Raw genomic sequence first — 18,696 nt, forward strand, 5'->3', positions numbered from 1 at the left:
CTCCGATTTTAATTCTTACTTTGTCTCATGTAAAGCACTTTGAGCGACATTATCCATCCATTATCCAACCCGCTATATCCTAACTACAGGGTCATGGGGGTCTGCAGGAGCCAATCCCAGCCAACACCGGGCACAAGGCAGGAAACAAACCCCGGGCAGGGTGCCAGCCCACCGCAGGGCACACACACATACATGGGGCAGTTTAGAATTGCCAATGCACCTAACCTGCATGTCTTTGGACTGTGGGTGGAAACCAGAGCACCCGACGGAGGACATGCAAACTCCATGCATGGAGGACCTGGGAAGCGAACCCGGGTCTCCTAACTGCGAGGCAGCAGCGTTACCCACTGCGCCACCGTGCCGCCTTGAGCTACGTTATTTGTATGGAAATATTGTGTAGAAATAAAGGTTGTTGTTGTAGAGGTGTCAGAACATAGAAGTGATACGTCATCTATTTAATATTGTTCTTTATCAGTATGCTGCTGCTGGAGTATGGGAATTTCCCCTTGGGATTAATAAAGTATCTATCTATCTATCTATCTATCTATCTATCTATCTATCTATCTATCTATCTATCTATCTATCTATTATATATTGCCTTCCTATCTATCTATCTATCTATCTATCTATCTATCTATCTATCTATCTATCTATCTATCTATCTATTATATAGTGCCTTCTATCTATCTATCTATCTATCTATTATATAGTGCTATCTATATCTATCTATCTATTATATAGTGCCTTCCTATCTATCTATCTATCTATCCTATCTATCTATCTATCTATCTATCCTTCCTATCTATCTATCTATCTATCTATCTATCTATCTATCTATCTATCTATCTATCTATTATATAGTGCCTTCCTATCTATCTATCTATCTATCTATCTATCTATCTATCTATCTATCTATCTATCTATCTATCTATTATATAGTGCCTTCCTATCTATCTATCTATCTATCTATCTATCTATCTATCTATCTATCTATCTATCTATCTATCTATCTATTATATATAGTGCCTTCCTATCTATCTCTATCTATCTATCTATCTATCTATCTATCTATCTATCTATCTATTATATAGTGCCTTCCTATCTATCTATCTATCTATCTATCTATCTATCTATCTATCTATCTATCTATCTATCTATCTATCTATCTATCTATCTATTATATAGTGCATCTATCTATCTATCTATCTATCTATCTATCTATCTATCTATCTATCTATCTATCTATCTATCTATCTATCTATCTATCTTCTATCTATCTATCATCTATCTATCTATCTATATAGTGCTTCATCTATCTATCTATCTATCTATCTATCTATCTATCTATCTATCTATCTATCTATCTATCTATCTCTGTCATATAGTGCCTTTCATATCTATCTATCTATCTAAAAAAACTAGGCAATGGTGGCATAGTGGCAGTCTAGGCATTATGGGCATTATCATGTAGGGCTCCAGGAGATAAATACAGTCTGAAGAAGGGCAGAATTTTAATCCTTTTAGAAAAGAATGTCTGCGGTGGGCTGGCGCCCTGCCTCGGGTTTGTTTCCTGCCTTGTTCCTTGTGTTGGCTGGGATTGGCTCCTGCAGACCCCCGTGACCCTGTGGTTAGGATATAGCGGGTTGGATGATGGATGGATGGATGGAAATGTGGGGTCAGTCAGTCGGTGATTATCCTAACACAGGGTCACGGGGGTCTGTTATTTTGGCGTATTATCTGTTCTGGCATCATATATAGCAGTAGACAGACGCTAATCACGAGCCGTTTTCCTTTCTGCCTGCAGTGAGAGAAGTGCTGGCAAGTGAAGCAGCAGCAGCCTCATGATTTGAAGTCCAACATGCATTGGCCATTAGCTTCAAAAGCAGGAAGCACAAAGGGGCAACACAAGGATAAGGCGTTAACAGAGGAAAGGGGATATACAAAACTGTCATTAAAAAGTAATCATCAATCAACAAGATGAGATGAATTATAGACTGAGACAGCGGGCGAAAGGTGGACTTGGTTACTGAATGAGCGTGTCTAGATGCAGTCAGAATTACACGTGGAACAGGTAAAGTAGGCACTGCGACAGCGTGCGGGTAAAAGCGTGATGGCATACAATGAACATCAGCAAAATGTAATATTTATGTGTCTCAAAAAACGTACGCACACTTTAATGAAGCATCGCTGTTGACGTACCGTAGCAATGCTGAGATGTCCGATTCTGAATCAGTAACTGAGAATTCAGTATTTAACATTGGAAACACACGTTCATTTAAATATGTGCAAATAAGAGTTAAAACCTCTGATGGCTACAATTACAATACGTTGGTGTTTAGTACTTGTCCCCTGCAAGAAGATTATTAATGTTCTGTTTTAAACAAGACTTATTTCTTAATATTTTTAACAATTATAACTTAGTGCAACAGAAAATGACTTTCTCCAAACTGCTTAATCAGAGGTCCGTCAGTCCATCAGGGGTCCATAACATTGGCTACATGTCTTTAGGATGTTAGATGAACACACACACACACACACACTCACTGACTCTCACACACACACGCTCACTGACTCACACACACACACACTCACTGACTCTCACACACACACGCTCACTGACTCACACACACACACACTCACTGACTCTCACACACACACGCATATGTTTTCCACTAGGAGTCGCTATCTCTCTGGAAATACGTTTGTTTTGTAATTGCGGCCTCATAAGTAACCCGAAACTACTGTATATAGATATGCTATTAAGAGGCGATACGGCGGTAAGAAATCACATAGGAGAAATGACTTCGCTGTCTTTAATGACGATTTACGTGGCATAACAGACAAGGAAGTCAATGACAAGACCGTCACCGAAATGGCTGCTCGATGTATACAGTCTGCCATTTTCATCGCTGCGCTGGAAGGATTTTCAGGATTGGATGACGTTACCTCGCATCCTCCCGTCAGCTTCAAAGGTGTACCGGGCAATGTGTCAAGGCTTTATACTCTTTCTTCATGTGCAGGCCCCACTTAGGTGAATCATGCCATTCCAAACAACGAAAAGAGAGGACACAATGTCATGTTGACTCTGACACACAGAAACGGTGCAATGGCCATTTCACAGCTGTCGCTGTCTTGTCTTCTAATGCTTGCCTAGCAGTTCTAAATGATGAGCCCCTGTGTGCTAAATCTGGCCTTGTGTTAGCTGTACATGTGAGCGGGTTTGTAAAATAGTTTTTGTACAGAGCACAGTGACATATTAAACTTATGTACTTATTACAGCTTAGCAGCCGGGCACAGAATTTAAACCAAAGATGGTGGATACGTGAGACAGCCGGACTAACCACTGCGCGAACATTCGGCCCAGTATTGGGGAATGTCATTGTAAACTGGCCTTCAAAAAAGACAAAATGACACTTTTTTTTTTTCTGACACTTTGGATTTTGGCTCCTCCAGCTGACAGTGAAGTGGCATCAAGGAGCAACAGACGGCAGAAGAGCACCTCTCACTTGAAAAGCAAACCTGGCAGTTTCATCGATGAGAGTGATACTTATACAAATGGAAACATCATAAGAATAATGACATGGGAATGTTAACGTGAAAAACACCTCAGTGTTGCATATTAAGGAGGCACGGTGGCGCAGTGGGTAGCGCTGCTGCCTCGCAGTAAGGACTCCTGGGTTCGCTTCCTGGGTCCTCCTCCACAGTTTGCATGTTCTCCCCGTGTCTGCGCGGGTTTCTTCCCACAGTCCAAAGACATGCAGGTTAGGTGCATTGGTGATCCTAAATTGTCCCTGGTGTGTGTGCCCTGTGGTAGGCTGGCACCCTGCCCGAGTTTATTCCTGCCTTGCACCCTGTGTTGGCTGGGATTGGCTCCAGCAGACCCCCGTGACCCTGTGTTAGGATATAGCAGGTTGGATGATGACTGACTGACTACAGAATAGATATGAAAGACACTATATGATTGATTGATAGATAGATAGATAGATAGATAGATAGATAGATAGATAGGAAAGGCACTATATAATAGATAGATAGATAGATAGATAGATAGATAGATGATGTGAAAGACACTATAAGATAGATAGATAGATAGGCATGGCACTGTATAATAGATAGATAGATAGATAGATAATGTGAAAGACACTGTACAGTATAATAGATATCTAGATAGATGGATGTGAAAGGCACTATATAATAGATAGATAGATAGATAGATAGATAGATAGATAGATAGATAGATATGAAAGGCACTATACAGTATAACAGATAGATAGATAGATAGATAGATGTGAAAGGCACTACATATAATAGAACTGGGCAGCAACAACCTTTATTTATATAGCACATTTTCATACAAATAATGTAGCTCAAGGCAGCATGGTGGCACAGTGGAAGCGCTGCTGCCTAACAGGGGACACGAGGTTCGCTTCCCAGGACCTTCCTGCGTGGAGTTTCCATGTTCTCCCTGTGTCTTCTTGGGTTTCCTCCCACAGTCCAAAGACATGCAGGTTTAGTGCATTGGCGACGTAAATTGTCCCTAGTGTGTGTGTGTGTGTGTGCCCTGTGGTGGGCTGGCGCCCTGCCCAGGGTTTGTTTCCTACCTTGCGCCCTGTCTTGCCTGGGATTGGCTCCAGCAGACCCCTGTGACCCTGTATTAGGATATAGTGGGTTGGATGATGACTGACTGACTACATAATAGATAGATAGATGTGAAAGGCACTATATAATAGAACTGGGCGGCATGGTGGGGCAGTGTGCTCCGGTTTCCTCCCTAAGTCCAAAGACATGCAGGTTAGGTGCATTGGCAATCCTAAATTGTCCCTGGTGTGTGTGCCCTGCAGGGGGCTGGCGCCCTGCCCGGGGTTTGTTTCCTACCTTGCACCCTGTGTTGGCTGGGATTGGCTCCAGCAGACCCCTGTGACCCTGTGTTAGGATATAGCGGGTTGGGTGATGACTGATTGACTACATAACAGATAGATAGATAGATAGATAGATAGATAGATAGATAGATAGATAGATATGAAAGGCTGTAAATGATAGATATGAAAGACACTATACAGTATAACAGATAGATAGATAGATGTGAAAGGCACTACATATAATAGAACTGGGCAGCAACAACCTTTATTTATATAGCACATTTTCATACAAATAATGTAGCTCAAGGCAGCATGGTGGCACAGTGGGTAGCGCTGCTGCCTGGCAGTTAAGGGACACGAGGTTCACTTCCCGGGTCCTCCTTGCGTGGAGTTTGCATGTTCTCCCCGTGTCTGCGTGAGTTTCCTCCCACAGTCCAAAGACATGCAGGTTAGGTGCATTGGCGATCCTAAATTGTCCCATGTGGGTGTGTGTGCCCTGCGGTGGGCTGGCGCCCTGTGCTGGCTGGGATTGGCTCCAGCAGACCCTCGTGACCCTGTTTTAGGATATGGCGAGTTGGACACTGACTGACTGACTGACTGATGCATATTGGAGCAATAAGCAGGGACTAAGTGGAGAGAAATGAAACACGCAGTTCAATTTCAAATAACACAACTGTAATAAACAACCGACAATATCAGAATTCATTTGATATATGAAGGCTTCACGTCTCCATGTCTGAATGTGATGCCATGGGTTATGGTGGATATTGGACCGACAGTGTGGGTCATGTTCAAGATGGCTACACACAGCAGGTCTATACACACACACACACATACATTCTATATTATTAAAATATACTATTAGGCTGATTACTATCTCTGCTTATACTCTACAACGTCCATCAGCCCGTTCACTAAACCAAATCAATGCACTTTTAGGGATGAGAGGACCTGGAGTCTATTCCAGCCACTCATTACAGGATATGCTGACTAATACGAGTTTAGAGTCTCCATTTGATTCCACATTCCTGCCTTTAGACTGGTTTGAGATCCGAGCCCAGTTTCCAGGAGCTCTGAGCCAGCGTCTACTAACCGCAGCATCCCCGTTTCACCTCCATCACAGTATATGCCAAACCGTCAAGGCTCTTTCAGATCTTCCTTTGATCTTATGCTTTAGTTCAGTATCTTGAAAGCAGAAGCAGCCATTTAACCCTGCATCATGGCGTATTTCCAGGTGATCACTGGATTGAGTGGGGTTGGCATCAGTCCTACAAACTGCCATGGCTGCTACGCCATTTGGTCCTCTAGAAATATGCAAGTTTCGCTTCTGTAGGAGAAGCTATCAAATAGCAGCTATCAGAATTTTCAAAAAGATCTTCAATTCACATGTAATCATTTCTCCAATAAAGAGGATTTCCCATCCTCAGGCAGATAATTGCAGTCGTTCTAAGTGTGAAATAAATGCTGCAGATTTTCTACTTTCCTGAGAGAGCCTGATATTCCGTAGTTCGCCAACTGCTCCTATTTTCATTTCCTCAGGAAGGAGGAATTCAGATGGGCTACAGAAAGTGACAAATGACATTCTGTGTGTTCACACTTCCTGACAGCGGTAAGGTGGAAGGCTGAACGTTCCTAAAACCCCTTAAAGCAGGACGTGATCTCTTCTGTGTTCCTGGGGAGGTTCTCCCTTCACCGTTCATGGTTCAGTTTAAAGTATGGCCCACCACATGTCACTGTCAGGCTCTTTCTCATGTCACTGGTTCGTCGGGCATTAGGTAGACTGATGTTAGGTGTCACTGCGCATCAGCGGGTGTCCATTCTTTCTGGGGGGAGCAGAAAAATATTAATCTCTTGGATCTAAATATCCACACATTCAGTGGGACAGTGGTCACCAAGACACTCGGCGTGTCTAATGAGTTCATCAGACTTCCTCATGAAAAGTCAACTACTTTCATCAGGATGTTATTTGGACTGAAGGCTTTATAGCTAAACTTGGACAACAGAACCAATGTCGAGAAACACTGGACGGTGAAGCCATCGGTTAAAAATCCTAGGTGTCCTCCTCAGGTCTTCATTCCAACTGGTTGTTGAACAGTATGGAGTAATTGTACCCAAAGTGCGACAGATAGTCAAATATGGTTAACTGGTCTGCACCAGGGATCTTCTTTATCTGGTTATGGTTTCTCTCAAGTTTATCTCTCTTAGATCTGGTTATGGATGCGTTGAGTTAATGGGATAAAAGTCCAATCACCCTGGTGCAGGCGTTTTGCTGATGACATTGTGTTGTGTGGCACCAGAAAAGAAGAAGTGGAGAGGAAGTTGGAAGATTGGAGAAGGGCTTTGGGAGATACAGCATTGAAGATACAGTTTGTAGGACGAAGAAGACAGAATGTATGAGTTAATGATGATCAGGATTCAGAAGTTAGCCCACTGAGAAGTATGGAAACATTTAAATATCTAGGGTCAGTGGTAGCCCAAGATGGAAAACTAGATACGATGATAACCAATAGTGTGCATGGAACAATTTGAAGAAGGTATCAGGGATATTGGGGTCAATCAAAGTATTATGGTGAAGGTTAAAGGTAAGGTTTTTAAGTCAGTCGTAGAAGTTTAATGTGGCAGAAATGAGAATATAGAGATGGATGTGTGGAGAAGGACCAAATAAGAAATGAGGCAATCAGGGTGTACCTCTGATTGCCTCATTTCTCATTCGGTCCTTCTCCACACATCCATCTCTACATTCTCATTTCTAAGAAATCTAAGAAAGTATAGGAACGTACAGTAGGTTGAAGTGGTATGGACATGTGATGGGGAAAGACGATGAATACTTGGGCAAAAGAGTGATGGGGATGAAAGTCCAAGGGAAGAGAAAGTGAGGGAGGCCAAAGTGGAGGTGGATGGAGAAAGTAAAAGAAGATCTGAAGGAAAAGGGCCTGACTGGGGACGAGGTGCAGGACCAGGCTGCATGGAGAAGGCTGATCAAGCACATCGACCGCACACAGAAGTTGGAAAATAATGAAGAGGAGGAAGAAGACTGAAGACTTATGGCTTTCTGTAAAGCCACTGTTACAGTAGGCTGACAGTTTACAGTCCATCTGTTGAGGATGCTCCATGTATTTTGGCTCATTATGGTAGAAAGAGCTCCCTCTTGATGATTTGATGTTGTATATGCAACTTCAAACTGTGGATGGTACAAGTCATTAAGGGGGACCTTCTAAGTGTATTTTGGCAGAAACTGGCAATATTAATATTAGTAATAACAATTGTATTATTTGCTTGGTAGGTGTCTTTTTCCAAGGTGACTTACAAGGCTATGTAATAATGGTGTACACACACACACACACACACACACACACACAGACACAGAGACTCTTATCGTTCAATCAACGCCATCCAACCTCTGCTCCTTAGGGACAAGCTGACTGAGATGGGAGTAGATTCACACCTGGTGCCATGGATCGTGGACTATCTTACAGACAGACCTCAGTATGTGCGTCTCGGGAACTGCAGGTCTGACATTGTGGTAAGCAACACAGGAGCGCTGCAGTGGACTGTACTTTCTCTGGTCCTGTTCAGCCAACATACATCGGACTTCCAATACAATTCGGAGTCCTGCCACGTGCAAAAGTTCACTGACAACACTGCTATCGTGGGCTGCATCAGGAGTGGGCAGGAGGAGGAGTATAGGAACCTAATCAAGGACTTTGTTAAATGGTGCGACTCAAACCACTTACACCTGAACACCAGCAAGACCAAGGAGCTGGTGGTGGATTTTAGGAGGCCCAGGCCCCTCATGGACCCCGTGATCATCAGAGGTGACTGTGCAGAGGGTGCAGACCTATAAATACCTGGGAGTGCAGCTGGATGATAAATTGGACTGGACTGCCAATACTGATGATCTGTGCAAGAGAGGACAGAGCCGACTATACTTCCTTAGAAGGCTGGCGTCCTTCAACATCTGCAATAAGATGCTGCAGATGTTCTACCAGACGGTTGTGGCGAGTGCCCTCTTCTACGCGGTGGTGTGCTGGGGAGGCAGCATAAAGATGAAGGATGCCTCACACCTGGACAAACTGGTGAGGAAGGCAGGCTCTATTGTAGGCACGGAGCTGGACAGTCTGACATCCATGGCAGAGCGACGGGCGCTGAGCAGACTCCTGTCAATCATGGAGAATCCACTGCATCCACTGAACAGGATCATCTTCAGACAGAGGAGCAGCTTCAGCGACAGACTGATGAGACCCCACACTATGCGACTCTTCAATTCCACCGGGGTAAACGTTAACATTATACAAAGTTATTGTCTGTTATACCTGCATTGTTATCACTCTTTAATTTAATATTGTTTTTATCAGTAAGCTGCTCCTGGAGTAGGTGAAATTCCCCTTGGGATTAATAAAGTATCTATCTATCTATCTATCTATCTATCTATCTATCTATCTATCTATCTATTATATAGTGCCTTTCACATCTACCCATCTATCCATCTATCTATCTATCTAATTGGAGCTCAGGTTTGTCAGGTTGCTTGTTCAGACTCACACAGGAGTCCAAAGTAGGAAATGAATGGAGAGCCTTGTGGTATAAAGTCCATTGTCCTAGTGGCAATGCTACCCGGCCAGCCGACCTGGCACTATATCAGGATCTCACTTGTGATGCGTCTGTCAGCATTAAGTTAGGGAGCGCACCTTCATCCTCCTAGGACCAGGAGTACAGTATGGTTTGGCAAGACTGTTCGATTTTCACACGCCTTCCTTCTTTTTGCTCCCAATAGTTCTCTGGTCCTCATTAAATTGACACCTTTGCTCTCTCCCACCATTTTACCTTCTTCAATCTTCTCCTCCTTCCTCCGTGCTTCTCTCTCTCTCTCCCTGTCACCTTTTGCAGCCTGTCCGTCCGTATCCCCGGCGCGCTCCTTTTTCAATTCACCCTCACAGATTCGTTCCTTGACGGACCGTCTCTCTCTCTCTCTCTCTCTCTCTTTCTCTCATTGTTTCGTCTCTCAATCACTCCTCCTCATCTCTTTGTGTGTTTCCACATCACCTTTCATTATGTCCGCCTGTCTGTCTGCCATCCCGTTATGACTTACGCTCGTATGGAGACACGCCGCCTTTGTGCACTTGACAGGACCACCGACCTGCCGTGACTCACCATTTCAGAGCAGAAGAAGGGAACACAAGTGAAGGGACGGACAGAGAGACCCACAGACAGACCCTCAAGATGGTTCAGCCCGGATTCTGACAGTGGTGAGCTGTTACCATGGCAACTGTTCTCGCTGCCAGCATGAGAGAGTGTGAATTGAAGAGAACGGCAGGGAAATGAAGAATAGACAGAAAGATGGGATTTATTCAGAGAAGCAATGGAGGTTTTGAAAGATGGCTAGAAAATATCTGCACACTGCAAAGCAGATCGATGGAGCTCCGGCGTGGTGCATCGTGTCTCAGGCCCCGAATACAGTGAGGGCTGGGTGGAGAGGCAAGGTGAAGTGGGACGCTTTCGCTAGTTCCCCACCCAGTCCAGTATCTCTATGAACCAGGGGTCTCCAAAGCGCAAGCTAGAAGTACAGCTGCGTATCTTTAAATGGTAAGCTGGTATGCCATTTCCCTGCCTGTCAAAAAATGTTGGTAACCGCAGTGGCATTCGGGAAGGCAAACAGTGACACCACCTTGAGCTGAGACCAAAGTGCTCTCCGTTTGTTCCAGCTAATACTGGAAACGTTTGTTCGGATTTTCAGTTGGGCATTTTCCCAGATGAAGACCTGCCGTGAGTGCGTGGCTTAGAGCAGGGGTCTCAAACTCCAGTCCTGGGGGGGGCCGCAGTGGCTGCTGGTTTTCATTCTAACCTTTTTCTTAATTGGTGAGCAGTTTTTGCTGCTAATTAACTCCTTTTCCGTTCCTTTTAATTGACTTGTTTGTTGAGATTCGTTTCCCTGAATTTCTCCATCGTTCCTCTGAGTTGCTTCATTTCTTTCCTTAAACGGCACCCAAACAGAAATGAGACGTGATGTGAGTGAGCCAACAGAAGACCAGCTAAGTCAGGGCCTCAAACTCCAACCAATTTCACTCCAACCAGCTGCTTAATGAGGTGCCAATTCTTGACGTTAATGAAACTCGTTCTTTAATTCCATGGCTTGTCGCTGCTCTCATTGTGCAGTGGCATACACTTTAAGAGCTCTGGTAAAACGTTTTGTGGCCCTGAGCAGATCAGCACTCCTGAGACCTTCACCTTTCTTTATTTTCAGATATTGTGTGATGGTCATCTGTTGTTTTGGCTCATTTTGTATCTCATTATTGTTTGTCTGCTAATTAAGGAAAAAGAAACAATGAAGGGGTCTGAGTCTTCAAGAGCAAGTCAAATAAAATGAATTCAAAAGAAATTAATGCTCACTCATTAAGAAAAGGGTTAGAATGAAAACCTGCAGCCACTGTGGCCCTCCAGTACAGTGCCCACAATGCCCCAAAGCTGCCCATTTAATCAGCTGGTCTTCTTGATTTGCATTTTTCAGTTTTCTTTGAAGTGGTGAGAAATGGGCTTCAGGTGCTCACCGTCACAGTTCCCTAAATTGAAAGTTCATACCAGTAAGTCAAGTCAAGTTGGGGAGCGTGCACTGGTAACACGGCGAAACAACTCGGGATGCCGGTTGGCAAACCCCCAGTCTGACACACGGTCCCGTCCCACCCTTCGGAAAGGACCCTCAATCTGCCGCAGCCAGGTGTTACGTGGGTGACCCCTTGGCCTGGTCACATACCATTAACTTCCCCTTTATTAGCCAGCCTGTTATAATCCAGCTGAGGATTTAAAGCACACCGCCTGCCATTAGCATTTCACGTTCTCTAAAATACAATCCTGACAACCTGATCCCGAGATTAAACCATTTTGTCCACAGAATTTGTTACACATCCTCAGTGTTTTTGGATATTTGCTCTTTTCCTCAAAATCGTTTCTAAGAACATATTTGCCTCAGCAGAACAGCCGGATTTGCTTAACAATTTGTCCATAAGCAGAACAAGTGTTCAAGTGTCACTCATCGGAGTGTGCCATGAGATTACCTGCCCATTGGACGCAGTGTCAGTGATCGACAATTGAGCTTCTGTTAAGAAAGCAGCTAAATGGACAGTGAGGTACAACTGTCGTTCATTGTCAGGACCCGCTTGGTGTGGTGAGTAATAACTGACGTATGGATCACTTCTGTACTACAAATGAGTTCTGCACCTGCAGATTAAGTAGGGATACAAGAAGACGGAGTTCATTACAAAGCAGGGATCAGCTTCATTGACCGGTGCCTTCTAACTGGCTGCTCTTGTGCATGTGAGTGCGAGTGCGAGTAGATTGGATTAGCAGCCCACCCAGGGTTAGGGTTAGAGTTAGAATTCTATATTCGAGTCAGCAGGTTCAGCAAATGATTGAGTGAATCGACAGCTGATTAAGAACTTGGTGGCCATGAAAAGCTGCTGCGTCTGCCACAGCTGCCCTGGACTGAAATCCAGACCTTTGATGTACAGGCACATGACTGCAGTAGGATCAACGTGGACGCCAAACATCACTAAGTGCTTGGCATAAGACATATGATTTTATCTTAAAAACCATATACATCCTGAAGAATTTTAAAGAACAGTAGTCTCCTGGAACAGATCTAAGCAAATGCCCTTTATTTTATATAGCACCTTTCTGTAGTAACCGCCATCTTAACGTTTCTAGCTCTGTACAGCGGATTGCATTAATTAGATTTATGTCTGGCATCTTTAAATACAGCTGCATATACAGTATCTGCAATTAGAACACAATCAGGTAGCAGAGCGAACCCAGTGGTGGGCACTGAATCTGTCATCGTGTGGCACAGCGTTTAATGTCCTGGCCATTGAGCCACTCTGCTTAAAATAGCTTTCAGATTATTTATTACATGATAGCGTTTCTTGTTTGCATTATTCCTTAAGGTTCCTGCATACCAACAGCGACAGAGAGACACAGTGAGGGGCTTCAGTAGTTAAAAGGTACAGCCGGCAGATGGAGAGGCCAATGTGTTCTGTTTACTGCCATTTAAAGTAAAAGTGACCTTGGATTACCAGCCAAGCACAGGTCCTCAGCCAGTAGGTCTCGGTGACGGCGCCAAACACACAGGACCAGCATACACATGGTAGGGTTAAATAAAGCAATAAACAGTCACGTTACAAGCAAAATATGAGGTCCTGCACAGGACTTAGGTACGCATTTCAACAGTTATACTGAACAAGTGTCACATTTTTATAATGTTATATAAATTATATATGTATACTGTGTGTATATATATATACAGTATATATATATATATATAATAAACCATGTTTCAACTGTTACAATAGACAAAAAAATAGGAAAGAAGGTTAGAGACATATAATATTTTAACTGTTAAATAAACATTTACTGAGAAAGAATAAAATGTGTGTGTGTAAATGTATGAGTGTGTGTTTGTGTATATATACAGTACATACATATATATGTGTGTGTGAATGTATATTTAATTATACTGTATGCATGAATGTGTGTATGTATGTGTGTATATATAAATATAAATTATTTGAAGTGTGCCTTTCTTAACACTTTTAGGTCTCTGAGGTTTGTAATCCCAGTTATCCCAATCACATTTTAACTGTTATAATGAGCATATATCGAGAAAGCATAAAATGTGTATATATATATATATATATATATATATATATATATATATATATATATATATATATATATATATATATATATATATATATGTATATGTATATATATATTTTATATAAAAAAATATATATAGACACTTTATATGGTGTGTGTATGTATATAGCGGGTTGGATAATGGATGGATATATATATATATGGATGAGCCCAGTGGGACAGTGATCCACTGAGGCACATACGTGACATATATATATATATATATTATATATGTGTGTATTTGTGTGTGTGTGTGTATGTATATATATATATGTATATTTGTGTTTGTATATTATATACTGTATATACACACACACACACACACACATATATATATATATAGATGTATGTATATATGTGTGTGTGTGTATATATATATATATATAATATACAAACACAAATATACATATATATATATATACACACAAATATACATACATACATCTATCTATCTATCTATCCATCTATATACTGTATATTGTGGAAGGCGCTATATATGCACCCAAACCGACACAGACTGACAACGGGGCCATGTTAAAATCAACCAAAAAATGATTTCTTTTTCTTCTTCACCTGGGGTCCACGTCTTCCCCATGTCCCTCAATCCCAAGCACTAAGCACACCAAATAACCCCAAGGAAGGTCACCACTATACACTCTTCTCCACCACTCCTTCTCCTCCTCCTCCTCCCGACTCTGGCCCTTGAGTGGTGGTCGCTGGCCCCTTTTATAGTTCACTCAGAAGTGCTTCAGGTGGTTGACTGCCGAGTTCCAGCTGCACTCCGGTTCTGGTGAATACGCTGCCCATACGGGCTCAGGAGTCCCGGCTGCAGCAGCCCCTGGCGGCACCAGTGAGACCCAACAGGGCTGCACCCAACTCCAATTCCCATGGAGCCCTGCGGGAGACTGAGGCACCACTCCAACCCAGGGGGGTTGCCATCTAGTGTCCAGGGGGAGGTATTGAATAGTCCATAGCTGCTCCCCCTGAACATATATTGAAGTGGCGCCCCGGCCATCTGCTACAATATATATATATATATATATATATATATATATATATATATATATATACACGCTATGTAAAGCATATGTTTTTTAACCCTTTAAGGTCTCTGAGTTTTATTAACCAAGTTAAATACCACACATGCCTAACAAATAGAGTTACATAAATCGCATTATATTTATCCTGTCCTGAAAATGTGGATATAATCATATTTAAGAAAATATTAATATCTAGTGTGTGGTAAAATCAAAATGTATATGTTATTTTGGTAGCCTTCTTTTCACGTAATACTCGTCCTTACATTTCCAGTAAGATAAAACAGTTTTTTGCATTACTTGAATTTTATGCCCATTCCTCACTTTCTGTTTTACACGCTGGGTAAAACACTACAGACTTTCGTTTCATCTTCAATATGTTGCTTATTGTTATTTTTTTTATAGTTATGTATTTACAGGAGTTAATGCTTTTTACCCTACAGATCTATAATAAACTGTAGTTTGTACAAATGTTCGACTTCCATATTTGTACATCAGGGTCAGAGTCGGGTGAGATGGCACACCCTCAGTGTGTTAAGCTGGCGACCCTGAAGTTTTGCGTTGGTCTCTTCACTTTGTCAATATTTTAGATTCGGCACTCAGACCACCTTTCAATTTAAATTTGATGGAGCAGATGATCAGTTCTAAAATGTCATAACTTTCTCCCTCACCTGTAGTTAATGGTTGGTGGGTTTAATGCAAGCAGATCTATTTCATAAATTAGGGTTAGGCTTAGGGTTGAGAGTGTTCAGCCATTCATATCTTTAATCAATCATTGTTCATTTTAAGTGACTTTTTGCCAGGGGACACCATCCAGTTAATTTCCAAAACGTGAAGATTCTTAGTAGAGTCTCGGTGCAAGCAGGGTTGTAGTTTGGCGGGGTTAAGCAGCAGAATTAGATCCCATTCTTGTGCAGACCCCAGTGTGGCTGCTTATCTACTTGTCCGACCTTTTTAAAGATGGAGTTTTACTGAGGTGGTCCCACCAACCGTGCAGCAAGTCACTGGAGTTTGAACTGAAGTCGCGAGCGCCTCCTTGTTTTCTTCCATTCCACTCTTTATTTGACATTCTGGCGACTGACCGGTTTACGCTGCGTTTCCTCCTTCCTCATCTTTTGTCTGCTTGTTGTTTTTGTTTTTTTTTTGTTGGAAGGATGACAAAGGTTTCCCATAAACCCTTTCTGTCTGTTTCAGAAAACACTTGTGTGGGAGCAGCCCAGCAGCTGGACCTCTTGCTTACCGCGTTCAGCGAGCCGAGCAGAAGAAGCACAGTGAAGTCGACGTTACTGCCAAAAGAGCCCCATTCTGGGAGTCCAGGAGAACAAAAGACGACGACCGCCGAGTCCTCCCGTCCTGCCTCCTCATAACCACACGCTCCTTTTCATTCAGACAATTCTTTTATACTAAGAATATTTTTTTTTTTAAGACACTTTGAAACCAAGTTATCTTCATCACTCCGTGAGGTGATGCTAACAAACATTTCCATTTCTCTCACATTTAGAATATTTTTTACAGACAATCTCTTTGACGGAGCGTCCATAAACGGGAACGATTTGTAGGTTTTGTATCAGTCGAAAGGAGCTTAGTAATTGCATTTCACTTTTTTTTTTTTTTTAAAAAAAGGGAAGCCATTAGTGAACATTTTACATTGAAACAAACTATTTTTGTTTTGTTTTTCCCCATTAAGCAGACTTCTAGAAACTGCCAGCTGAACGACTGCCCATCTACGGACCAATCAAAGCGCTCATTTTGCTGCTTTTCATTCATTGTGACCAACAAGCTGAACAAAAGTGCTGAAATGCCGAGCCGAACAAAAGTGTTTTTCAATTGCTGAAAACTGAACGCATTCTCACGGCAGATGAGAGATTTTTCTCCTTGCTAATCGAATCCGCAGGTCCCGAACGTGGATCCGGGCGACAGCATTTTTCCAGCTGACGAAGAATAGTTTACCTTTTTAATTTTTCAACGAAAGAATATTTTATTTTCCATTTCAATTGCCAAATTTAATCTTTTTTCCTACTGAATAAGCAAAAAATATATTGTTTTTCAAAAGCCAGCTCATGATATCAATATATATATATATAAATATATATTTTTAATCCAGAAAAGTTTCAAATATTTTGCCTTTACCTTTTCTAAAAATCTTGTAAGATTTAAAAGTGAACAGATTACGGGATTGTTGTAATCCTCGATTCTGCCTCAAGTGGATCTTTTGTTTTCACACTTTCTCTTTTTTTTTGTCTATTAGCCTGATTCCTTATTTGCTGGTGTTACAGATAGCCACACCTCCAGGCCAGCGGGGGCAGTGTTACCTTGGAGACTGAAAAAGCAGACACCAATCACAAGCAAGTCCGATTCAAATGCCTTTTGTGTCTCACTCTGTTGATGCCTTTCCTGCCCTCGACTAACACAACTTGCTCTGTTTTCGAGTGTCGCCATCACACTGTTGGAGTCTCTCTCTCTCTTTTTTATTCACTTCTCCACCATATTTCGGCATCCTCAAGAATTCTCCTAAAAGGAAAAAGAAATTAGCCAAACTCAAACCAAACTTGAAACTGCTTGGAAACGACATTCCTGAGCTGTCAGTGTGCCAAGGACTTTCACGGGGCATCGTGGAGAAGGCTGTCTGTAGAACAGTGCCTGTAACTCGTGACAGAAGTTGGCCATTAATGTGGTGAATACCTCGATCATCTGGTGGAAACCTGCTGCTTCAAATTCTACTACTGGTTCTGCTTGGATCACAGGGCTCTGAAACGTCCCTGCTGAGGGACTATTCAAATAGAGAGCAGAGATTAACACACACACACACACACACACACACACACACAACTGAAAAGCTTCTTGTACAGCCATAGACTAAACACTTTAGATGAACTGAAAATCTCAGGACACTTGGATTACTGGGCTAAAAGGAAAGCAAAAATACAAATTATCAAACTGACTAAAGACTGCCGTAGAGCTTCCTACACTGGCAGCGTGGACTCGTAAAAAGTATCCCAGGAAGAAGTTAACGAGATCTTCCTAAGGGCCAGACGATTGAATCCCCCTTCTCATCTTGCACGGCCGTCTGTCCAACTGAAGGAGAAGAGTGGCCATTTCTGAACTCGGCCACCCATTGTGACCTATTGGGGTTTAAGGGACGCTAGTACTTTCAATCAAAGTAGATCTCAGGTGCGAGTATGCTTTGGGTCGCTCTCTGCTGCTCCACAATGCACTGCTTTCAGGCTCCTCTCGTTTTGCTGCTTGGACTCTCCCTGGCTTCAGCTACAACGAACCGTCCTGGGGTCCAGCACGTGCGTGAAGTCAGGCCAGTCCCCGTCTCACCCTTTCTCGCTCATATTAAGAGGGTGCCCATGGCCGAAGATGGGCCACTACACCCTCTTCCTCAGAGAGCACCTCAGAAGAATGGGACTTGGATGGGGGCGCTGGTTCCTCCACCCAAGACTGCCACCATACCAGTGGGTGAAGTCTGTTGGGGCTACTATGATGTTATGGGTCACTTTGACTTGACCTTCAATTGCTCGACTAATACTTATCTCTATTGCTGCGGCACCTGTAACTATCGTTTCTGCTGTGAACATCGTAACAAGCGGCTCAACCAGAGTCTCTGTAACAACTACATCACTCCTGTGTGGGCCAATTCTGCTCCTACACAAAGTGCGCCATTTGGTCCAGGTCAGGATCCTGGTTTGAACTCATTGAAGAATCAGGGCAGCAGCACGGTGTATGTGATTGGGGGAGTATTGTCATTCACATTGGCCGTTGCTGTTGGGATGAAGGTAGCCTTCCACAAGGCATCGAGAAGACCAAGACCCAGAGACATCAACATGCCAAGGTGAGATTTCTCACTCTGTTTCTCGGTTAGTGCCTGACGTAGATAGTATATGATCTCTGTTTGGGAACAAAACTACACATCTCTGCTGAGGCATCAATGTCCCAGTCCGTGTTCTACACTGCCTGCTGCTTTTCTAACATTGTGTGTTGCAGGGGTCTCTTGACTTTAATCTTGATGTGCAGTTTTCAATTGGCACCATTTCTCACTGTAGCATGATTGTTAGTGCAATCCCATGATCCTTCATGGTAGTACACAACAGCTTTGCCACCTCACAACATCT

At 42.8% G+C, this 18,696-nt stretch overlaps 1 protein-coding gene and 1 long non-coding RNA gene across 3 annotated transcripts in view; both read left to right on the forward strand.

Moving 5' to 3' along the window:
- Positions 1 to 16,411, forward strand: part of LOC120519132 — a 69,101-nt gene extending 52,690 nt beyond the window's left edge. For both annotated transcript variants that reach the window (XR_005631392.1, XR_005631391.1), the window contains one exon: positions 15,776 to 16,411. This is a non-coding gene — a long non-coding RNA (uncharacterized LOC120519132). The remainder of the gene's footprint in view (positions 1 to 15,775) is intronic.
- Positions 16,412 to 16,623: 212 nt separating this feature from the next.
- LOC120519133 (protein shisa-7-like) overlaps positions 16,624 to 18,696 on the forward strand; it is a 32,854-nt gene continuing 30,781 nt past the window's right edge. The window contains exon 1 of the mRNA XM_039742259.1: positions 16,624 to 18,416. Within this exon, the coding sequence (XP_039598193.1) occupies positions 17,761 to 18,416 (656 nt within the window). The 5' untranslated portion in view covers positions 16,624 to 17,760. The remainder of the gene's footprint in view (positions 18,417 to 18,696) is intronic.

This window comes from Polypterus senegalus, chromosome 18 (genome assembly GCF_016835505.1).
Source record: "Polypterus senegalus isolate Bchr_013 chromosome 18, ASM1683550v1, whole genome shotgun sequence".
NCBI classification, from domain to species: Eukaryota; Metazoa; Chordata; class Cladistia; order Polypteriformes; family Polypteridae; genus Polypterus; species Polypterus senegalus.